The sequence below is a fragment of the Perna viridis genome, chromosome 8 (genome assembly GCF_037379345.1).
Source record: "Perna viridis isolate PV_CMFRI_1.1 ecotype Kerala chromosome 8, ASM3737934v1, whole genome shotgun sequence".
NCBI classification, from domain to species: Eukaryota; Metazoa; Mollusca; class Bivalvia; order Mytilida; family Mytilidae; genus Perna; species Perna viridis.
This window is the reverse complement of record NC_142452.1, coordinates 47,245,901-47,271,387: the sequence shown is the minus strand read 5'-3', so window position 1 is coordinate 47,271,387 and position 25,487 is coordinate 47,245,901. Positions and strand designations below refer to the sequence as shown.

Sequence of the window (25,487 nt, the reverse complement as noted above, 5' to 3'; positions counted from 1 at the left end):
AAGGGAGCACAATTCAAACCGTATTATTGTAAAACATGTTAGAAAATGTGAATCTGGAGAGATCATTATCATTTTTTATAGATAAATTACAATTCGTTTAATGGCCGATTCCTGATCGATGATGATTTCAATTAGTAATTATACAGTACGTTTTAAATAATCAATAAGTACAAATATATTAGTATATAGAATATCTGCATTATTTCAGTTTAAATGACTTCATATTTCTAGCTTTTAATATACAGTAACCTTACAATAAATGATACAATTACTAATATTTAAAGTAAAACTGGTGCTAATATTTTTCTAACACAAAGAGATTTGCCATTTTTCAATGAACTTTTTCCAGGAATGTGTAAATTACCTAGTTTAAGGGACAATTGGATGTCATCAAATACTTACACTAATCTGGCAAAGAAAAAATATGGATGTTTGGATGCTTGTTGGTTAGGAAGGAAAATGGGTAAATCTCGAGAGGCCTTGAAGTGATGCATGAAAAAGTAATAGGAAAAAAACTGAGTAAATATTTTGAGATAGGACAAATTGAGTAAGGAATTTTGGAAAAGAAAATTGAGAAAGGGTATCGAGATAGGATACACTGAGTAAGGGTATGGGGATAGGACAAATTGAGTAAAGGTTTTGGGATGGGATATTTTGAGTAAACGTAATGGGATGGGATAAACTGAGTAAAGTTGGCAATTATGGAAACAAATCCTGCTCAATTGCTTGAATTAGGGCATCCAATATATGTAAGGAGTCTGATACATGAATTGCTCAAAAACTGTTCGAAAAAGGCCAAATATATTTTCTAAAGTGCTTCTTTGTACTTTTAACAAAGGCGCAGAGCGGGTGTTCTAGGTTCTACGGGTTATTGCAGTGCGGGTGTTCTAGATTCTACGGGTTATGGCAGAGCGGGTGTTCTAGGTTCTACGGGTTATCACAGAGCGGGTGTTCTAGGTTCTACGGGTTATCGCATATTCCCGTTGGTCGTGGTATTGCCCACTGCATTACGGTGCATCATAAATAAAGTTATTTGAGTACAAATATGTTTGTCCTAAATAGGCAAGAAGCCATAAAATAATATTAAACATCAATACTCCTGATAATTAGTTCGAAAACAGTTTCGCAAATACAACCGTCTTGTTTTGTGCGATGTAACAACTACCGGTTATTATCTGTATTGGTCCTAGCTCGCTGTGTGCTCTCCGCTATAATTATGCTAAATTTAACTTACAGAAAAGCTGTAGTGCTTCATATACCGACAATCTTTAAATTTTGAAGCATAATATAAAATGATCATTTTGACAAAGCTTGCTTAAAATGACTGCAACAAGTAACTACGTTTAATGATATAATTATGTTCGAATTGATTGATTAACAAAATTTTTAATTATTGAATTCATTGAGAAACTATTTAAATTAAACCTAGTTGTACAATATAATTGATTGAAACAGGTTTGCGGTTGAGGAAGAAAAGGAGAGGATAAGTTTTTTTTATAATATATATAATTGTACAGAAATATAACAATAAAATTAAGCGCGTTGTTAGTTCATATCAGAATACATACCGATCGTGTTCAAAGGATTTTTAACAGTTTATTTCCTAAATAATATTTAAGGAATTTGTTTAATTTTATGATCATGTTTCAATGATCATGTCGAGACTACACATGTACAATGCAATAAATTGGGGATTTATTAATGATTAGAAAATTGAATAAAACAAAAACTAAATTATACATCAAATTAGTTTTTTTGCATCGTGATGGGCTTCCATTTTATTAGAAGAAGGTAATATTGTATCGAGCAAACCTTCTCCTTTGAAATTAAAGAACCTACCCAAACATTTATACGCCTACACAATGATATAGCCGTGAATGAAACAAAAAGATGCCTAAAATATGGTTTTTCTAGTTCTAAGTGATAAATTTGTTATATACTTTCTCCTGTTACATCGATCAGTATTCGTAGAGATGCTTCCACGAGGTATGGCTTGGGGTAGAACAACAGAATTTTCCACGCCGAATTGTATATTGCTCATGCTCATCAACTGTCCAAACGTTATCACGGAATATTATATTGACCATAACTCAATCTTGTTTAATCATACACAGCATTTTTAGCAATTGGTTCCATCTCGTCCTCAAAGATTTCTTCTTTTCGTCGTTTTTTCATATAAATATATATTGCTCCTATCACTATAATTAATCCAATAGCTATTCCTACCCCGACCCCTATCATCAGGGGTTTTACGGGAGAAACGTCTGATAAATTATGTGGATGTATTCTCTTAATGTCTGTTTCACTTTTATTGCCTGTTGAATTAACTGTTGTTATATTATTTGATTGGTTGATTGATAATCGCGTGTCAGTACTGTTTTTTAAACTTTCTGTTGTTTGCATCACATCCAGAGTTTTCGGTGTCACCGTTGTTGTTTCCAACATCAGAGACTTATTTGTTATTGTATTGTTTGTTACTCCTCTATATGTCGTTATCTCCGGTGGTTCTTTTGATGTCGATGGAGGAAATTTGTTTGTCTTCTTTGTTGTCTTCTCGGTCCCTTGAGTTGTTCTTTTTGTTGGAGGTTTCGTCGTTATCTTCACGGTAGATTCATATGTTGTTTCTTGTGCTGTTTTTACAGTTGTTTTCTCTAATCTTGTTGTCGTTGTCGGTCGTAAAGTCGATGTTGTTGGTTCTGTTGCTACTGTGGCTTTAGACGGTTTTGTTGTTGGTTGTGTTGGCACCGTGGTTTTTATTGGTTTATCCGTCATTGGAGTTGTTGGTTTTGTTGTTGTTGTTGGCTTACGAGTTGTCATTATTGTCGCTGTGTCTTTTTCTTCTGTTGTCATCGGTTCAGTTGTCGGTACAATTGTCGTTTTAATCGTCGTTTCTAAAGTAACGGCTCTGGTAGTTTCAGCATTTGGTTCTGTTGATGTCATCACAGTTGTTGGTTTCCATGTTGACGTTGTTAATATTTTAGATGTTGTAATTTTAGTTGTTGGTGTTGTCTTTCTTGTATGCGTTATCATGTCACTTTTTCTTGTCGTTGTCTCTATTGGTGATAATGTTGTTGACTCAGTTGATTCAGAATATTTGGTCGAAAATTGAGTTGACTGGATGGGTTGGGTTGATTTGCCATCTGGAAACGCTTCTTGAGTTGTAGACAAAACGACTGTTGATTCAATTTCTGCTTCTGTTGTTATTGGGAATTCTAAAAGAGGATATTCAAAATGTTTTATGCGATTTTAAAGTAAAAAAACTATCTAGTATTTTTATACACAAGTAGTTGTCCAATGCTTTCTAATTAACTTCAATACTACACTCAAAGCCATAAAACTTGAAAAAAAAAACTCCAATCAGAATTCATAATGTCACAAGAAATTTAAGAAATTTCTCGAACTTCAGTTTTTTGTTTCATGTTTTTATGTTTGTTGTTGTTTTTTTTTTTTTGTTTGTTTGTTTTTTTTTGTTTTTTTTTTTGTTTTTTTGTTTTTTGTTTTTTGTTTTTTTTTATTTGCCGGGCACTTGATACATAGCTTCTTACAATATAGCACGTGGAATACCAGATTTCTTATATAGTGATTAATAAATGACTTTATTTAAAACACAAGTTTCACAGCTTTTACAATAGATTTCAAACCAACCCGCTGCTAAAAATGAAAGACACACATGTCAGATACACAGCAGGTAGTCTTTGGAATTACAGAAATTACGATCACGTTACGTCAATCGTTGTTAATTATCGAAAACCAGAACGGCTGTTGGGATTATGTACAGTGAAACTGTTCAACATGTATTTGTCAAGCATCGAAACAAAGGGTTTGGTTTTTTATTATTATTATAATTAAGATAGTGGTTACCAGAGACAGGAAAAGAACACAAATAACATGAAGGGACAGGCAGTGGTGTGTTGCAAAAAAAGTCAAAAATGGAAGCAGAAATCAAGTGTTTCTTCCAGACAAAACACCAGCATTGACAATTTCTAAATGTTAATCAGCTTTCAAAATATTTCCTTGAAATACTACGTCATTATTTTCCTGTTTCCCGTTTTTACGTAGCCAATCCTCTCATTCAGTGAAAATTTACATTGCAAATAGCAGTATTCTATCGATAACGTGATACGTTTGTTAATGAGTAATTAAGGGAACAAAGGTTATACTGGTAATCAAAAGAATGTAATCCAGGGACAAAGACCAGACATGGAAAACCGACATACACAACAAAGAACATAAAGTAACTAAAATCATACATACAAAGTAACGAAAAGCTTACCGGTAGGGTAAGCGTTCTCTCTAGAAACATCCGCCGAATTGCTCATAAAAAGTCAAGTCCGGGGTAGACGAAAGAGGAAAGGAAAACTATGACACATTGAACAAATCAGTTTTCATTTCGCAGATGGATACACCGTAACGATCCGCGAGTTCATGATGACGATCATAAAATTTCTGTAGTGATGAATTCAATCATGTAGCAACATAACCCTGGTCCATAAGCCTATTTGTTAGAATTCTAGAAAGATACAAAAAGTCTGCGGAGTCCCGGCAAGCTTTGGCATAACGTATGAGTTGTGATATGATCATTCCAAGCGCAGGTGCTAAAGGGATGTTGCCACAGATGAAAGGAAAGTTGACAATTTAGAATGAAAAGTCACCAATTTCATTACTCGAAGTAAATAGGGGCTGCTGATAACCATATTCTTCGAAACTTTGTTTTGAATATACGATGCTGAAAATGACTGGAATATAGCAGATAATACCCTTTCCCAATTTAATCGGCTCTATCTATAGTTGTAAAAACGATGGTAGCCATTTCTATTTTCATTTCATCATCATATCATGTTCATTTTATCATCAATTTCATGTTCATCGCCCGGATAATTGAAATACTGTTGCTTAGACGTTAAACACCAAACATCAATCAATCAATCAGTACTGAAATGATTTAAATGACCATTAAAACCACATTTCTACAAAAGACCATTCAAATAACACATCTTGTTAAAAGTAATGTCCCTCGAAATGTTTTTTTTAAATATATTTTACTTCCTGGTAACTGTAAACAACTGGGTGAAAAGTTTACATCACTGTTTTTGTGGGAGTGAAATGTGTGAAATGGATATTATATGTAAGTACCAATTCCCATCTGCTCAAAACCATCCGCTGAATAAATGTAAAAAATGCATCCAGTAGATGTCTTTTAATTGTCCAGTGGTTAAATATACTTTTGAACAACCGTACCCAGGTCTTGAAATTTGAGGTTGTTTTTTTTTTTTTTCAAAAAAATATAAAACATTTACAAAAAAAGGCAGGTATACACTAAAAACAATATTTGAACATTTTATTCTGTACCATTGGAACTAGTTTTTTTTTTCTTTCTTAAACACAGTCAAGTATTTCACCAGAATTCTGAAAGTAAAATATGTGACAGATTTACCGTGAGATTCGAACTTTCACATGAATATCAACTGGAGACAAAGGGCTTCTATCGGATATTTTGAACTTCGAACTAGAAGATTGAAGCTTCATTTTTGGCATACGTTTGATTTAAAATGTTACAATAACTTTCTGTGATATTTTCGTTGAATGTTTGTCCGATTTTATATGCAAGTATACAGCATCTTCTTTTTTTACAAGAAACGGTACGAAAAATTTCCTTACCCTCTGAACAATTGTATATTTCAGCATCATCTACAGAAATATCTCCAAGATGACTTTTCATCTTCGTTCCCTCGATGACAAACTGCAAAAGAAAAAATGCATATCCTTACATAAAAGAAATGTTACAAAGTCCAGGCGATGAAAAACAAAGAGTAGAAAGAAAATATGTATATTATACATAATACACGATTTTTAATATGTTTTTTTTTTAACTGTTGTTTTGATTATTAGGAAGAGTGTCGGACGTTCAAGGCTTTCGGAGTACGAAAGGGTATTCGAAAGGAACCAAGATTCAAGCGGTAAGTCAAAATATTCGAAGGACAGGATAGACTAGACAGAGAAAATAGACACACAAAAACAAAGAACATGGAATAACCAAAATAACACAAACAAAGAAACAAAAGTAAATGAAAAGCTGGGAGTATGGATCTGGTGCACCGGTAGGGTAAGTGTACTCTGCTTCTCTAGAAATATTTGGAAAAGAAAAAGAATTTAAACCCCTCACATCCACCCCCACCCCACCCAGAAAATCAATGGTTGCTGCCCTAATAGCTGTTCTTCATATCATTGAATATCGAGAGCAAAAAAAAGAGTCTTAATTTTGTTCACCCTTGATAAGTATTTGTCTAAGTTTGGTCAGAATAGATAGCATACAGTGTAAGTCATACCCTAAATGGTTTCTCTCTCTTTCCAATTTTAAAGTTTCCTTCTATCCATGCATCGCCTTGATCGCCTGATATACTTAACATATTAGTTTTTGGTTTACCAGTCTCCTCCACATACATTGTCAGTCTTCCAACCTCTGCAAATAATTGATACATTAATTATTTTACTACAAAGAAACCGGACTAAACAGGACCCTAAAAAATCGAAATGTGTCTAAACCAGACGCCTTTTCATTTTCCTTCATGTTATATTTATAGCACGATCTTACGAGTTATTCAAATAGACTTTGAGCCCGAAGAGCAGGAAGTTTATTTGGATAATGAGGAAGGCGGTGCTATAAATGATTTGTGACATGAATTGACCATACCTATTTATCGATAAATGACCAATAAAAGATATACAGGCGCGGGTGGCTCGTGCACTCGTTCTGCGCGTAGTCATTTTCGTCTGATATCAATTCATGTTATGTGTTAGTGTACAGTAATCTGACATCTGATATTCGTGATTAATACAGTGGAACCTGTCTAAACCGAACCGTTTTTGTATAAAAGTTCTGTTTGATTAAGGTGGGTGTTAGGTTTAAAATGTATTGACAGTGACATGGATGGACTCCATAGGATGTATTGTTTACACAGGTTTCCGGTTTATCCTTGGTTCGATTCAGATTCCACTTTACATTGAATCTTAAAATAATCACGATATCAAATTATCTAGTTTGTAAATACGTACGCCCTATGCCGGCTTGTCCGTACATATGGTACCAAAACCGGAAACACTTTCCACTCGTCGCTGATCCATAAAATGGCGACAGTAGTCGTGCACTGTCTCCCTCATTTGTCGGATGTGAAGATTCCATGTACATATAATGACCTGTATTTTAGAAAATTAGAGGAAGTAGAACTGTGTAATGTGTCAAAGAGACCACAAGTCTACGTGAGAAAGAACTGTTGATACTGTACGCAAAAGTACAAAGAATTATAGCACAATCCAGGAACAAAGACTAGACAAAAAGGGAAAAAAACAAAATATCATAAATACCAAAAATTGACTGAATGAAATTCAAAACACACAGAAGCGAAATAATACATATACAATCCGGACTTTACTGATTTCTTGGTTTGAGGACCAGGTGCACGGAAGGGTAAATGTCCTGGTATTCAAGTTTTAATTGTGTCCGAATCGCTCAATTACTTCTGTTGCTTCGTCCGTATTCTTTTGGTTATTTTATTTCATTTGTTGTGTGTGTTTCTGTTTTCCATGTCTGGTCTTTGTTTCTTGATTACATTCTTTTGATTTTCGCTAGAATGTTGGTTCCCTTGGTTACTCTTTTACCCATGAAGATAATTTAACTACATAAAATGATAAGTGAAACATGAAACCGAAGAATATTAATGCGATTTCACGTGTAGGCAGTCCTGTTCGATTTTCCTTTTTTTCGGAGGGAGGGGGCTCAAAATGTATAATGTCAGTAAGATAGTTAAGATAATTGATCGGCAAATAAAATAACTAAAATGTCAATCGTTGTCAGTAATCAATATACGCATCGTCCATATCAGTAACTGATGTACGTAACATCGATTAATAAATGAAATTCAGCAGACGTATAAATATCTTTAAAAAAAATGCCAAATCTTCGACGAGTCTGTACCCAAACATTTTTAATTGTATTGTCAAATTACAAAAGTGACTGAGTTTGGAACTGGAAACGAAAGTGGTCAACTGAGAATTTATGCCATTCCATGCACTGCATTCTTGACCTTTTTTGTTTTTGTTTTATTTTGTTGTTGTTGTTTATTCTGCCCCGTAACAGTTTGATTAAATAACAATGGAACATTCAGCATGATAGAATAAATAACATATAGTTACCCCTTGAAAATACATTGTCATCCTCGGCTGCGCCTCGGGGTGACAATTGTCTCGGGGTAACAAGCTGCTCGATCACCCTCTTAGTTATATGTTATTTATGAAATGTTGTGTACAAGTTGTAATTTTGTACATGTTATAACAATACCCTGTACATATTATAACATGTAGAAAAATTCAAAAAAAATATTTCAACTTGTATAATATTAAAATGAATCTTTTAATATGTGAAATATTGTCAAATGAAATAGAAATATGATAAAAATAAATAAATGATAAGTATTTAGGAGCTTAATTATATTAACATTAAAAATATTTCTTCAGAATCATACCATTGCCGTCTTTTCCTAGAGTGTGGTCATAAGACGGGCCTGTTCGGCGAGTCGGGGTCGTCCCACGGTTTCTTATCCATTGAATTTCTGCTGTAGGATCATGTTGCCATCCACATAAATTGTCGTTTTCAAAATCGCAGAAATCCACTGGATCAACATCTACAGAATACCAAAATTCATGATCACAATAGCCATGCTGGTATTTGAATTTGTAACCTAACTTTAAAAGAGTAATCAAGGGAACCAAAGTTATAGCGGTAATCAAAAGAATGTAATCCAGGGACAAAGACCAGACATGGAAAACAGACATACACAATAAAGAACATAAAGTAATTACGATCATACATACAAAGTAACAAAAGCAAATGAGCAACTTGGACTCCAATAAAAGCTGGGAGCATGGACCAGGTACACCGGTAGGATAAACAAAAAGCATTAACAACGTTTTGTGTAAAAAAGCATGATCAGGATAGAGATATTCTAATATGACGTGCTTAAAAGCTCTTTTGACCAGAGCAATGATAAACAAGTGATAAATACGTGACCAACAAATCATGCAACACATAGGCTGTGTCTATTCACAAATATAAAGAAACTACATCTATTAAAATCGAAATAAATCACGGAAACTCCATTTAATCATCGTTTTACCACGGGCTTGCCATTTATGTCGTTATTTAACCCTCCGCTATTCCTCGGTGTATAACAGTGCGACATAAATGGCCAGCCCGTAGTATAACAATGATATAATGGAGTTTCCGTGATTTATTTCTTAATTTTACTTTCTGGCTTTAGTAAGACTTTAAACTGAATTTTAAACATAAAATTCTTATCACTGTTTTTGGGCTAAACAATTTATCATGATAAAGCCGTCATTGTTAACATAACTGAATTCAATCTAATATGTTTTTCTTTATAAAATGATAACAATATAGCGTATTACATTCACATGTTGGTACCGGGCCGCTCCATATTTTTCCGTTACATGTCAGCTCTTTATCTCCCACTAAATTCATCGGAGCATCACACTTGAACCTATTTACAGCGCCTTTTACATCCTCAGTCAATTTCATTCCTTTGGCGGGAACAATCTTTTTACACCCACTTCCTGTTACAATGAAAACGTGGGTAATATAAAGCCAATCTCTTCTCTTTTCTGATTACTACGCACCCTTTTGCTAGCTAAGTACAATGTATAGTACCTGCTGTGCAGGATGTGAAAAAAATCACAAGGAATGAGCATTACAAAAATGTACGAATCTGCGAAACTGTTTTGGTTGTTCGATACTAATTTGCATAAAGGGGCGGGGTTTAACATTGAGGTTGGTAGTCTAAGAGGTGTAAAGCTTTGAAACATTATATACACTACCTGAATAGAATATAATAATCTATTAAGTACCGTCTAAGAATCGGGCAAAATGTATATAAGATGTGGCACATGAAGGAAAAAAACGCAGAAATTTTATTGCAATAACCAATTCATTATACCTGATAACCACCAGAAATAACCGTCAAAGTATCTGTAAAATTTGCCTTTTTAAGATATTGATAGATCAAATTTAGTTGAAATGCACTATGGAAATATAGCGGGAAAATTTCCGCACTCTTTCCTATATAAGCAGTCAAAAAATATTTACGTCAGAGATGCTTCAGGATAAACTTAAGTAGCTTTTTGTTTGTTTTCTATATGTACTGAATATATTTTAGGCAAAATTTAATAAATTGGGGAAAATTATGTGCCACTCATTGCCCGATTCTTAAAACAGAATTGTTCTTAAAAACCAATCATTGGCCATTTCTGGTATATACATCATACATAACAATTGCAAATAATTAACATACATATACAATACAATTACAGATGAAACAATAGAAATTAAAATAGATTTATCTGACATTTATTACATTGGAGCATGGTTATTGCAGGGATTTTTTTATCAGTTCTTACTTATGTAGATACATTTAGTTTACATGTTGGTTGATTACTTCCTCATCTTCATTTATCGTTAAATTAAGTCATTCGTACTAATTAGGGAAGTAATTTGATAGGAAAAAAGACACTAATGTATGAGGTTTGATTTAATTCGTTTTTAAACATCAGTGGAATGTGGAGATAACACGATATGCGGAACTTCTTCCGTGTGCAAAATTTAACCTTTTGGCTTTCTCGACACAATCGATCGTGTTCTCATCACCATGAACATGGACAGATTGATAAAGGATGTGAGAACTGAAGCTTGAGAAGAAACATAATTTCTACCGCCTTTTTGGAAACAAAAGACGCGTTAGCACGCGCACTGATAATACTCAGAAATCAAACTATACATAGAAAAGGCAGTATAATTTAGTGGGTTTTGGGGTTTGTAACCAAAATGTTTTCACCTAAAATTATATTTTCAACCATCTTGTGCTATTGCAAGATTTCTGATTTCCTTAAAATAAAGAACAATTCATATAAAAACACATATAGTGCTACTCTGAAAAAAATATCAATATTTTGAGTTCAAAGAAAAAAAGTCGAAAACACAATTTAATTATAAATGCAAATAATATTATTGTTGCTGGTTGCTTTTTCCTAAATATTTTAATCAAAATCTCGGAAATGTATATTATACAAATACACTTGTGGTAAGAATCCTAAGGGTAACGGTTGGGGGGAGGGGGGTAGGGATAATCGTCAACTTCCTTTGAGTTGTTCTTTTATTAATATAAAAAAAGTAATAGATATCATTGTAATTATTAGTAGTCTATCCAATTTTATTGTGACGTTCGATATCAAAATACGATAATCTATGCTTATAGGTCAGTTAGGTTTAATGGTTAAATAGATACATAACTTCTTGTACTAAGGCATCGACATTTTATTCTGAGGGGACCTTGGATTTGATGTTGAACAAGAATTTTTTTTCCAATTTTGTTTGTTTGTTTATTTGGTTTTTTTTTCGGTAAATCGCAAAATTTTCATCTATATTTCATGAAGCAGTAACCGAAATCAATACTATTGAAAATTCTGCCTTGTTAAGTACTTTTTTCAGAAATTTTGGGGGAAATTTTTCAAAAAGACCCCACACCCCCTCCCCCTCGTAAATATAATGGCGGTGTTATATGGTGAAATGCAATCAATCATAATATACGCACGTATACAGATTGGTGGCTCTTTATTCCATTTGCCCGATGAACAGATGATAATTTTAGATCCGTATAGAGTAAATCTTCTATAACAACGAAACTTGGCTATTCTTCCTCTGGCTCTAACACGCACCTTACCCCCTTTTGGGTTTGATGGAGGAGCACACTTCTGACAAGAAACTGGAAAGACAAATACATGTAGGATACTAAAATGTATGATAAGATGTATACAAAAGAGTGTAAAACAATACTCGGATGGGGCTTAGAGTTAGGATAAAACGCGAGGCTTCGCCGAGCATTTCCCGATTTGTGCCGAATTCGTATATTGTTTTTATTTCTAGTCAATGTACTGTTATTGCCTTTATACTGCAATCGTAATCAATTAAAATCAAGTTCATACGACGTGTTTGTTATATTTCTCTCCCCCCTGTGGCCCTCAGTAGTGAGGCAACGTTTAACAGGGCAAGAAAGTAGGCGGATCCAAAGTGTTACGTATTGAATGTCAATTACCGTATAACACCAACAAATTTTTGGTTGCACAAATAGAACGATTGTAGTATAAATACAAATAAGTCAGCAAACATATAACAAACTTCTAAGATACCAGATAAGATTTGAAATAGAGAAAAAAGGAGCTGTGTCATAAGTTAAACATAATTATATCAAAAAATTAAAATTAGTATGTGTTATTAGATAAACATACACCAAAAAAATTAACTAGGATCTGTGTCACAAGATAAACAAGTATCAAAAAATAAAGGTTCATTCCACCTATTCCCACTTTTTATAAAATAGGTAATAAAAAGGTAAATTTTCATTTGGGAATAGGTGGAAAATAGTGTAGATAAAGGATCATACTGTATAAACAATGTTTGATTAGGTGTTAATTGATTTTGTAATTAATGACAGGTAAATGATATATTTTGTCAGTGAATTTCCATTTTGTTGCATAAATATAATAAAAAAGAAACAAGTAAATTTTGAATATTATACTTTTTAATTTAAGGAAATACAAATAAACAGTTATATATATGAATACATAATGTATATTAATGAATCAGTAGTTTTTGATATACATAAGTCATAAGACATAAGAAAGTAACAATATCAGTTTAAACACATTCATTCAACCAGTCTCTACGATATTAAGCACTAGATCATATATATTAAACATACACAATAATTTTGTTTTCACATAACAATTTAACAGTTCATCAATTTAGTCAAGGTGCAGAAGGTATGAAGCTGCATCACCAAACTGGACAGTTGTGACTTCTTGGTTACGATGTCTGGTTTTGAGTGCTGCTAACCTGTTGTTGATGTCTACATACTTTCTCTTTTGTACTGCTCTTTTACCACCAGCTGCGTATTGAATCATAGTCAAGTCATGGATGGCTTCCTCATGTTTCAGTTGTTTTATGAGTCTGAATATGTTTGGGTGTGGATGTTGAACATGTTTCTTAAGTTTACTATGCCATCCTTCTAAGTGATTGCTTGTCCTTGGACCTTCTGTTGTGTAGTGGTTCTATAAGTGTCTGTTCTGCTCTACCCAGTAAGTTGTTACATAGTCAGTGAAGGGAACGTAGTTGGCGTTTGTTTCAACATCATCTATATCAGTAAGGGCATTAAACCATACGTCTTCGACCTCAGCAGTGGGTATGAGTGGTAACACAGCTGCACGACGTACTAATTGGTGGATGTTGTTGTCTTCTTTGTAAGGCACTTGTAGACCTGTTTCCTGAGCTTTCGCCATATGCTCTGAGTATAGTGAAAAAAAAACAGCCCTTTGCGTTGATGCCAGGAAAGATGGAGTATGCTGCGTTGCGTATGGCGACCTCATAGTCCAGAAAGATAGTAGTAGGTTGAAGTTGCAGTTGATGTTGTTGACATAAATCTTTGAGTAGAGTAAGAAATCTGGTATGTAAAGTTCGCTCTTAGCTGGTAGTAAGCTGTACACTAGCGGATACATTGCGTTGTCAACCATTGTGTGGAATGTGTACAGTTGGTAGAATTGAGTAGGGCATGTATAAAATGTGCCGTCACCATATATAGTTTCTGCAGCTGCTAAGTGTGTTAGATTCTTGTGTGTACAAAAATTGCAAAATAAAGGTAAACACAGGTAAACAGAAGGTGTCATTTATGTAGGGCTTAATTACTATAAAAACAAATCAAAACATCAAAGAAACTTGTATGTGGGAATAGGAGGAATAATGTTTTTTAAAAAGTGGGAATAGGTGGAAGACACCAAAATAAAATAGGAGCTATGTAACTTTGTCTAAATAAACAGATATCTGAAATAAAATAGGAGCTACATATATATAACTTAGCCTAAATAAACAGATATCTGAAATAAAATAGGAGCTATGTAACTTTGCCTAAATATACATATATCTGAAATAAAATAGGAGCTATGTAACGTTGCCTAAATAAACAGATATCTGAAATAAAATAGGAGCTACGTAATTTCGTCTAAATAAACAGATATCTGAAATAAATAGTAGATGGGTTTTAAGATATACAGACATCTGTATGTATGTTATTAGGCAAACAGATATCTCAATAATAAAATAGGAGTGTGGTCTATTGATATACAGATATCACAAATAAAATAGGAGCTGTATCTGTAGATATACAGATATCACTAAAAAAAAGAAGTTATGTCATTAGATAAACGTATATCAATAATAAAATAGGAGCTATGTCATAAGATAATTTAAAACATATATAAAAAAAATAGAATAGGAGCTATGTCACATTATCTAAATAAACAAATATCACAAATGAAATAGGAGCTTGGTCTTTAGATATACAGATATGTAAACAAATCAAGAGCTATATCATTAGATAAACAGACATCGATGATGTTGATAGAAGCTGGGTCTTTAGATATATAGATGTTTTGAATAAAATAAGAGCTATGTCATTAGACAAACACATATCAAAAATAAAATGGGACCTGTGTCATTTGATAAACAGATATAAAAGAAGAAGTAGGAGTTGAGTCATTAGATAAGCAAATATATAAAAAAAGGAATATTATATAAGTACCAGTCCATATACAATTTTGCCACTGCAAATGTTAATGGTGATTAGGAGTGAAGAAAAAAAATCTTTACGATCAAACAATGCTTTTCCGATCTACATGTATATACTCCATATTTTTAACTTCTTCATACAGGTCTGTTTACTGGAGAAAAAAAACTTATCTTTCCCATTGATCAACCAAATCAAGAAAGATAACTCTTGCAAAGTGTCAATATTGTGATCAATCTACATAAAGTTTATATCGAATGTGCAACAACCGAGTGATAAACTAAGACTATAATTATGTTGTCCTTTGCGATCTCTGGATGGGTTTTTCGTTGCGGTTTCAGAATGGGTTTTTGATATGCCTGAATAATATCCTGTCTACTGATTAACGACATGATAATAATAAAGACACTTCCTTCAGGAAAAAAAACATTCTAAAAAGATCGAATGTAAACGAAGTTTTAGAAAATAAAAACTTTTGTAACTTTTTGTCTTTAGCTTTTGTTTTTGTTTTGTTTTTTTTTTATTTCGTTTTGTTGTGTTTGTTTTGTTTTTGTTTTCTTTCGTTTTGTTGTGTTTGTTTTTTCTATTTGTTTGTTTTTTTGTTGTTTTTTGCTTTTATTTGTTTGTTTGGATTTTTTTTTTTTTGTGTTTTTGGTTTTTGTATTTTTTGTTTTGTTTTGTTTTTTTTTTATTATGGGGGGGGTTAAAGTCTAATGTTGTTTGTTTTTTGGGGTGTTTCCTTTAAGTCTAATGTTGTATTTTTTTCGTTATAGAAATAAACAAGAACTGTTAATTTACTAATATATACAATTCACTTTATACAAGCAAACTTCACTTACAGATGCAATGTGCAAATACCTAGATTTTCAGTTTTTTTCTCCTTTTAAATTTAAAAAGATGCTAAGGAAGACATAATACAGTGGAGACTAGCTCCACCGAATCCTCAATACTCCCAAATTATGATGTCTAAACAAGACAATAATACAGTGAAGACTAGCTCCACCGAACCCTGAATAATCCCAAATTATGATGTCTAAACAAGACAATAATACAGTGAAGACTAGCTCCATCGAACCCTGAATAATCCCAAATTATGATGTCTAAACGAGACAATAATACAGTGAAGACTAGCTCCACCAAACCCTGAATAATCACAAATTGTGACGTCTAAACGAGACAATAATACAGTGAAGACTAGCTCCACCAAACACGGAATAATCCCAAATTGTAACGTCTAAACGAGACAATAATACAGTGATACAGTGAAGACTAGCTCCACCAAACCCTGAATAATCCCAAATTGTGACGTCTAAACGAGACAATAATACAGTGGAGACTAGCTCCACCAATCCCTGAATAATCCCAAATTGTGACGTCTAAACGAGACAATAATACAGTGGAGACTAGCTCCACCAAACCCTGAATAATCCCAAATTGTGACGTCTAAACGAGACAATAATACAGTGAAGACTAGCTCCACCAAACACGGAATAATCCCAAATTGTGACGTCTAAACGAGACACTCATCAATGTACGTTTTCGATGTTGAACATCGGTAAAGAAAAAAACATCTGTTTAAACCGAAACAATTTTAAAGTCCAAAGATGGTCCGGTATAAAAAGTTTCACTGGATCTAAAAAATTCTGAAAACTATTGTAAATTTTATATCAAAAATTATTTGTTTAATATTACAATAAATTAGATTTTTGATAATTTGTTTTTACTGTACCATAGTTTAACAAAATCGCGTTACAGACTTCCTGTTTACACTTCAGAACTCTAAGCTCCCGTTTGTTATAAAGAGTTAAATTCATAGGTATGATAACAAATATAGCAATTAACATAGAAGACTATTAGAATTATTTTTAAATGTTTGTAGTAAAAGAAGGATTTACTTAAACAAAATGCTAAAAATAATGTGAAATTTTAATTTAGAAGCTTCCTTTCTTATGTCATCCACAGAACTGTTCCGTAAACACTCCTGTCAAATGCGACCAGTGTCACAATGATGCAAAAACTAGTGTTTTTGACAAGGACATGAGTCTAAAAGTATGCTTTTTAATTAATTTGTATCCGAAAACACTAGAGGAATTAACATTCAACCTTGAACAAATTAATGTACCTTATTACAAAAAGTTCAGCAACACTTGAAAGTTCGTAGTAAGTCCTAGCGAAGATGTAAGTTTACACAAATAAAACAAATGTTGAGCCCCTTTATTCTTTATACATAAAGACAGTTGTGACTTCTTGGTTACGATGTCTGGTTTTGAGTGCTGCTAACCTGTTGTTGATGTCTACATACTTTCTCTTTTGTACTGCTATTTTACCACCAGCTGCGTATTGAATCATAGTCAAGTCATGGATGGCTTCCTCATGTTTCAGTTGTTTTATGAGTCTGAATATGTTTGGGTGTGGATGTTGAACATGTTTCTTAAGTTTACTATGCCATCCTTCTAAGTGATTGCTTGTCCTTGGACCTTCTGTTGTGTAGTGGTTCCATAAGTGTTTGTTCTGCTCTACCCAGTAAGTTGTTACATAGTCAGTGAAGGGAACGTAGTTGGCGTTTGTTTCAACATCATCTATATCAGTAAGGGCATTAAACCATACGTCTTCGACCTCAGCAGTGGGTATGAGTGGTAACACAGCTGCACGACGTACTAATTGGTGGATGTTGTTGTCTTCTTTGTAAGGCACTTGTAGACCTGTTTCCTGAGCTTTTCGCCATATGCTCTGAGTATAGTGAAAAAAAACAGCCCTTTGCGTTGATACCAGGAAAGATGGAGTATGCTGCGTTGCGTATGGCGACCTCATAGTCCAGAAAGATAGTAGTAGGTTGAAGTTGCAGTTGATGTTGTTGACATAAATCTTTGAGTAGAGTAAGAAATCTGGTATGTACAAGTTCGCTCTTAGCTGGTAGTAAGCTGTACACTAGCGGATACATTGCGTTGTCAACCATTGTGTGGAATGTGTACAGTTGGTAGAATTGAGTAGGGCATGTATAAAATGTGCCGTCACCATATATAGTTTCTGCAGCTGCTAAGTGTGTTAGATTCTTGTGTGTACAAAAATTGCAAAATAAAGGTAAACACAGGTAAACAGAAGGTGTCATTTATGTAGGGCTTAATTACTATAAAAACAAATCAAAACATCAAAGAAACTTGTATGTGGGAATAGGAGGAATAATGTTTTTTAAAAAGTGGGAATAGGTGGAAGACACCAAAATAAAATAGGAGCTATGTAACTTTGCCTAAATAAACAGATATCTGAAATAAAATAGGAGCTACATATATATAACTTAGCCTAAATAAACAGATATCTGAAATAAAATAGGAGCTATGTAACTTTGCCTAAATATACATATATCTGAAATAAAATAGGAGCTATGTAACGTTGCCTAAATAAACAGATATCTGAAATAAATAGTAGATGGGTTTTAAGATATACAGACATCTGTATGTATGTTATTAGGCAAACAGATATCTCAATAATAAAATAGGAGTGTGGTCTATTGATATACAGATATCACAAATAAAATAGGAGCTGTATCTGTAGATATACAGATTTCACTAATAAAAAGAAGTTATGTCATTAGATAAACGTATATCAATAATAAAATAGGAGCTATGTCATAAGATAATTTAAAACATATATAAAAAAAATAGAATAGGAGCTATGTCACATTATCTAAATAAACAAATATCACAAATGAAATAGGAGCTTGGTCTTTAGATATACAGATATGTAAACAAATCAAGAGCTATGTCATTAGATAAACAGACATCGATGATGTTGATAGAAGCTGGGTCTTTAGATATATAGATGTTTTGAATAAAATAGGAGCTATGTCATTAGACAAACACATATCAAAAATAAAATGGGACCTGTGTCATTTGATAAACAGATATAAAAAAAGAAGTAGGAGTTGTGTCATTAGATAAGCAAATATATAAAAAAGGAATATTATATAAGTACCAGTCCATATACAATTTTGCCACTGCAAATGTTAATGGTGATTAGGGGTGAAGAAAAAAAATCTTTACGATCAAACAATGCTTTTCCGATCTACATGTATATACTCCATATTTTTAACTTCTTCATACAGATCTGTTTACTGGAGAAAAAAACTTATCTTTCCCATTGATCAACCAAATCAAGAAAGATAACTCTTGCAAAGTGTCAATATTGTGATCAATCTACATAAAGTTTATATCGAATGTGCAACAACCGAGTGATAAACTAAGACTATAATTATGTTGTCCTTTGCGATCTCTGGATGGGTTTTTCGTTGCGGTTTCAGAATGGGTTTTTGATATGCCTGAATAATATCCTGTCTACTGATTAACGACATGATAATAATAAAGACACTTCCTTCAGGAAAAAAAAACATTCTAAAAAGATCAAATGTAAACGAAGTTTTAGAAAATAAAAACTTTTGTAACTTTTTGTCTTTAGCTTTTGTTTTTGTTTTGTTGTGTTTGTTTTTTTTTTATTTGTTTATTTTTTTGTTGTTTTTTGCTTTTATTTGTTTGTTTGTTTTTTTGGTTTTTTGTTTTTTTGTTTTTGTGTTTTTTGTTTTTGTATTTTTTTGTTTTGTTTTGTTTTTTTTTATGGTGGGGGGGGGGTTAAAGTCTAATGTTGTTTGTTTTTTGGGGTGTTTCCTTTAAGTCTAATGTTGTATTTTTTTCGTTATAGAAATAAACAAGAACTGTTAATTTACTAATATATACAATTCACTTTATACAAGCAAACTTCACTTACAGATGCAATGTGCAAATACCTAGAATTTCAGTTTTTTTCTCCTTTTAAATTTAAAAAGATGCTAAGGAAGACATAATACAGTGGAGACTAGCTCCACCGAATCCTCAATAATCCCAAATTATGATGTCTAAACAAGACAATAATACAGTGAAGACTAGCTCCACCGAACCCTGAATAATCCCAAATTATGATGTCTAAACAAGACAATAATACAGTGAAGACTAGCTCCACCGAACCCTGAATAATCCCAAATTATGATGTCTAAACGAGACAATAATACAGTGAAGACTAGCTCCACCAAACCCTGAATAATCACAAATTGTGACGTCTAAACAAGACAATAATACAGTGAAGACAAGCTCCACCAAACACGGAATAATCCCAAATTGTAGCGTCTAAACGAGACAATAATACAGTGAAGACTAGCTCCACCAATCACGGAATAATCCTAAATTGTAACGTCTAAACGAGACAATAATACAGTGCTACAGTGAAGACTAGCTCCACCAAACCCTGAATAATCCCAAATTGTGACGTCTAAACGAGACAATAATACAGTGGAGACTAGCTCCACCAAACCCTGAATAATCCCAAATTGTGACGTCTAAACGAGACAGTAATACAGTGGAGACTAGCTCCACCAAACACGGAATAATCCCAAATTGTAACGTCTAAACGAGACAATAATACAGTGATACAGTGAAGACTAGCTCCACCAAACCCTGAATAATCCCAAATTGTGACGTCTAAACGAGACAATAATACAGTGAAGACTAGCTCCACCAATCACGGAATAATCCTAAATTGTAACGTCTAAACGAGACAATAATACAGTGATACAGTGAAGACTAGCTCCACCAAACCCTGAATAATCCCAAATTGTGACGTCTAAACGAGACAATAATACAGTGGAGACTAGCTCCACCAAACCCTGAATAATCCCAAATTGTGACGTCTAAACGAGACAGTAATACAGTGGAGACTAGCTCCACCAAACACGGAATAATCCCAAATTGTAACGTCTAAACGAGACAATAATACAGTGATACAGTGAAGACTAGCTCCACCAAACCCTGAATAATCCCAAATTGTGACGTCTAAACGAGACAATAATACAGTGGAGACTAGCTCCACCAATCCCTGAATAATCCCAAATTGTGACGTCTAAACGAGACAATAATACAGTGGAGACTAGCTCCACCAAACCCTGAATAATCCCAAATTGTGACGTCTAAACGAGACAATAATACAGTGAAGACTAGCTCCACCAAACACGGAATAATCCCAAATTGTGACGTCTAAACGAGACACTCATCAATGTACGTTTTCGATGTTGAACATCGGTAAAGAAAAAAACATCTGTTTAAACCGAAACAATTTTAAAGTCCAAAGATGGTCCGGTATAAAAAGTTTCACTGGATCTAAAAAATTCTGAAAACTATTGTAAATTTTATATCAAAAATTATTTGTTTAATATTACAATAAATTAGATTTTTGATAATTTGTTTTTACTGTACCATAGTTTAACAAAATCGCGTTACAGACTTCCTGTTTACACTTCAGAACTCTAAGCTCCCGTTTGTTATAAAGAGTTAAATTCATAGGTATGATAACAAATATAGCAATTAACATAGAAGACTATTAGAATTATTTTTAAATGTTTGTAGTAAAAGACGGATTTACTTAAACAAAATGCTAAAAATAATGTGAAATTTTAATTTAGAAGCTTCCTTTCTTATGTCATCCACAGAACTGTTCCGTAAACACTCCTGTCAAATGCGACCAGTGTCACAATGATGCAAAAACTAGTGTTTTTGACAAGGACATGAGTCTAAAATTATGCTTTTTAATTAATTTGTATCCGAAAACACTAGAGGAATTAACATTCAACCTTGAACAAATTAATGTACCTTATTACAAAAAGTTCAGCAACACTTGAAAGTTCGTAGTAAGTCCTAGCGAAGATGTAAGTTTACACAAATAAAACAAATGTTGAGCCCCTTTATTCTTTATACATGTATATCTTTATACTCCAAAGACAACATTCGGTAAAGAGAAACATACATGGACAAAATAAATAAGCATGAAAATGTATGTAATATACATTGTACATGTACAAAGTTTTTAAGTTAAATTACAATATTAGAAACTAGAATAACGTGTTGACTACGCATGGGATTTTTGTTTGAGACAACGTATAAATTAGTATAAGTTGTTAAGATCTGGTAGACATTCGCTGTAACAGTTCATCAACTCATTGATTTTTTTAGTATTCGTACGGTGATGATATCTAGATTATAATTTCCTTTCATCGCTAGGTGACGTAACTGCATGTGTGATTATATCTAGCGCCATCTACCAGATTCTATAGGCAACTTATGATTAAGGGTTCCAAATCTGCAAAAAGTAATATAGATTCTGTCTTCCAAATTTGAAACTCTAAATTTTCCTTAAAAGTGTATAATTAAGAGTTTTTTGGTTATTTGTGTCCCTTTGAAAACTAATAATGTTTAAAATGGTCTGTAACTGTTGGCTTAATAGAATTACAGTGTACCTAATCATGATAATTATACTTGGAAAGTTTTGGTCGTTCCACACAAAGAATTTACCCCATTCATCTTAAATCGATTTCACATATCCAAACCAAGTAATATTTTCATATTTCATGTGACAGGCTGTATAAGATAAGAGGTAGTACTATTATGAAAAGGTTAAAAAAGAATCTATAAGCTTTATAAATTTATAATAGGTTATTGGAATTAAATGCAATTGAATAAATGATTTTACCATACAGAAAAGTTAAATTTGGATTTCAAATACATTTACAATTGTCGATTTAATTAAGAAAACTTCATAGTGTTTACATGCATGTACATGTAAATGTAGAAAATATTTTTGCTTGCTTTATCGTACAACTATTTGCAGCTGCATCAACTACTGAAACGGACTGACGGATATGCTATGCTCGTTTTTCTTGCTGATTAATTAACCAGTAAGTTTCCCATAATTGAAAGTTGTTTCGAGTGCATTTAAGCCATGATACATTTACAAAACAATATTCCATAAAAGCTATCTGATTCATCGTCGTTACCATAGGGCTTGTCCAAATGGAAATCAAAGGTACAAGGATTCGAAGGGAAACCAAAAGAATAAAATCTACGGTGAGACTTAACCGGAAAAAAGACACACACACACACACAACAAAAAAACATGAAATTATCGAAATAACACGTCAGTATAAAAAAAATAAAAGCAAATGAGCAACAGGGACTCCGAAAAAAAACTTCGGACACGGGAACTGTGCACCCGTAAGGTAAGTGTCTTCTGCTTTTCTAAAAACACCCACCGATTTATACCTTAAGTTTGGTATGTTGTGCTTTCGTGTATTGATAAAGTTAAGAAACATATTTCATAATCCCTGGATCTCTGATCAAGTATATTGGTTGATTTTAATTCTATTTTCTTTCTTACTTTTTTCTTTTCTTTTCTTTTCCTTTTTTTTTCGCGAGGGTTCCTCGAGCTGATCAGACTGTTTTGAAGCGAGTACAAATAAATATCTTTATATTATCCTGCAACCACATTTTCCAAATAAAACATGCGAACTTTGCCCAAAGTTATAGATTTTTTTTTTCAGCAGTCTTTTGTGCGCGGCGGTCGGCGAGGTTACCTGAAAAACTTGCTGCCTGTTTGCTGCTTTTTACGTTGCTCATAACAGAAAAGGTAACCCGGAGAAGATATTATGCAGCGGAGGAATAAAACTTTGCGTTATTCGACACTCTTTATTTGTATAGCTTAGTTGCAGGATAAGTGTATAATAGTCTTAGTACATGTAATTTTAAAGCAGTATATATGTATTTTGTGTGAGTTGATTACTTTCATCAAGCATATATTTATATTTGGATAAATTACCTTCAACAAGCATATTTGCACAAGAATTTAGATAAATTTTCTTCAACAAGCATACATGTATTTATACAAGTATTTGGATAAATCATCTTCAACACGCATATTTTTATACTTGGATAAATTAACTTCATATTTTGACTACATGTACGTACTAGTACTCTATCCATTTATTGAAAACATCCACATTTTGGACGAAAATATTGTTAACCTTTATCCAACGAATCACCCTGCTCCCGATACAACACAATGCGGCCAATAAAATATCATCTTGTAAAAACAAATACTCCGTCTGATTAGTCTAATCTCTCCAATAATTGCCCTCAAAATATGGCAAAGAATATATATGATTACACATATCACAACATTCTAACCAACCAACTAACTATCCATGTAATTAATTCCATCCTTACCTTCAAAAAGCTGTAAAAAAAGACATAAGACTATACTCCATATAACCGTCTTCATATTTATTATATATAGGCCGGGTTTAGCAAGGTTAGTTTAGTCCTGCCACCGACACAATCAAAAGCGGTGGTACTTAAAGACAGGATGTTGGTATACAGCTCATACGTACTAATTGGTAAGACGATATAAAGTATAGACTATCTGTATTAATCTGACATGAGGGCTTGTTTCCTTGTCAAACACCAAAATATGATTATTTAAAGTATCCATTGAATGAAAGGGATGAATGGCCCCTAAGGCTATCCACTTGTATATGCAATACAGGGCAAAGAAAAAAATTAATATCAACTAAGGTTATCTCCGTGTACATGCAGTATAGGGCAATGAGAGGGACGGACGACCATATCTACATGTAGTGCAAGGCAGTGACAGGATGAATAGCAACTAAGGCTTTCTCCTTGTACATGCATGCGCAGTACATGGCAATGAGAGGTGAATGGCCGATAAGGCTGTCTAGATGTACATGTAGTACAGGGCAACGAGAGAGATGAATGGCCAGTTAGACTCTTTAGATATACATGTAGTACAGGGCAGTGAGAGGAACGGATGACCACATGTACATGTAGTACAGGGCAGTGGGAGGAATGGATGACCACATGTACATGCAGTACAGGGCAGTGAGAGGGACGGATGACCATATGTACATGTACATGCAGTACAGGGCAGTGAGAGGGATGGATGACCATATGTACATGCAGTCCAGGGTAGTGAGAGGGACGCATGACCACATGTACATGTAATACAGAGCAGTGACAAGGATGGATAAACTCATGTACATGTAGTATAAGGCGATAAAAGGAATGAATAGCAACTAAGGTTATCTCCGTTTACATGTATTACAGGGCAACAAGAGAGATAATTTGCCACTTTTTTTACTCTCTTTTGATAGTTCTACTAGAGCCGACTCTGCTAGATATGTTTGAAGAGCTGGTTCTAGAACTGTCAAGGAACTGTTCTAAAGCTATCTTACAACTGCTCTTTTGGCAGTTCTAGAATAGTTCACTCTATTGGCCATCCCGTACAAGAATAAGTCGAGGGGTATATAAACATATAACAGTTGTTCTAAATGAAAACGTAGAATCTCATATAAGCCGGAATTGATGGTTCGTAATTATAAGTACATCTACAAGCTCATACGAAAAAAGATAGCTTTAGAAACTTCTCACATCATACATGTATCAATCGGAAGTTCCCATACATACAGGAGATAGGTAAGGTCATTCAATTAAAAAGAGATCATAAGATATGATAATAGCTGTGTTCAAACGGAAGGTCGCGCCTAGAGTATGATTCAATGGGCCCTTGTCTACGCCGAGAGGCAAATATCAGGGGTTTTAAGACAGGATCTCTAGCATATTTGAGCTAAAAACGCGGCAAAAGTAACGTTTATAGAAATTGTCCAAAAAATATCCTTCCTTCAGCCAAAGGTTTTGGTCCTAAACTAGTACCTCATTCCATATACCATATGATTTGTAAAAGTTATTTTACATTAATTTAATTTCAGAAGTAACATGCTTTCTGATTGGATAAGAAAAAAAAATGTCCATCATCTAATGGAGCAAATTTTGTAATGTGACTGTGACATCATCAACATTTTTTTTATGATTACTCGTCGAATTTTCTTACTAACAGTAAATTATAAGGAATCTGTACATTTAAATGAGAAAACTTCATTTT

At 33.4% G+C, this 25,487-nt stretch overlaps 1 protein-coding gene across 1 annotated transcript; it reads right to left on the bottom strand.

Annotated features, from left to right (window-relative positions):
• Nucleotides 1-1,673: 1,673 nt before the first annotated feature.
• LOC148610769 (uncharacterized) lies at nucleotides 1,674-23,913 on the bottom strand. The gene is made up of 8 exons (XM_088596115.1): nucleotides 23,756-23,913; nucleotides 11,658-11,828; nucleotides 9,463-9,627; nucleotides 8,520-8,678; nucleotides 7,054-7,194; nucleotides 6,327-6,460; nucleotides 5,659-5,740; nucleotides 1,674-3,212 (listed from the first exon to the last, which is right to left on the bottom strand). Exons 1-8 carry the CDS (start codon nucleotides 23,808-23,810, stop codon nucleotides 2,101-2,103), a joined length of 2,019 nt encoding a protein of 672 aa, XP_088452241.1. The 5' UTR covers nucleotides 23,811-23,913; the 3' UTR covers nucleotides 1,674-2,100.
• Between the last annotated feature and the right edge of the window lie 1,574 nt (nucleotides 23,914-25,487).

What these genes read in the sequence shown, in the direction of transcription:
- LOC148610769 (XM_088596115.1), bottom strand. Translation starts at nt 23,810, where the DNA reads ATGAAGACGGTTATATGGAGTATAGTCTTATGTCTTTTTTTACAGCTT. An exon ending in CCCGGTACCAACATGTGAAT is followed by an intron (nt 8,679 to 9,462) that starts GTAATACGCTAT and finishes GGTATTCTGTAG; the next exon opens with ATGTTGATCCAGTGGATTTC. An exon ending in CGGACAAGCCGGCATAGGGC is followed by an intron (nt 6,461 to 7,053) that starts GTACGTATTTAC and finishes AATTATTTGCAG; the next exon opens with AGGTTGGAAGACTGACAATG.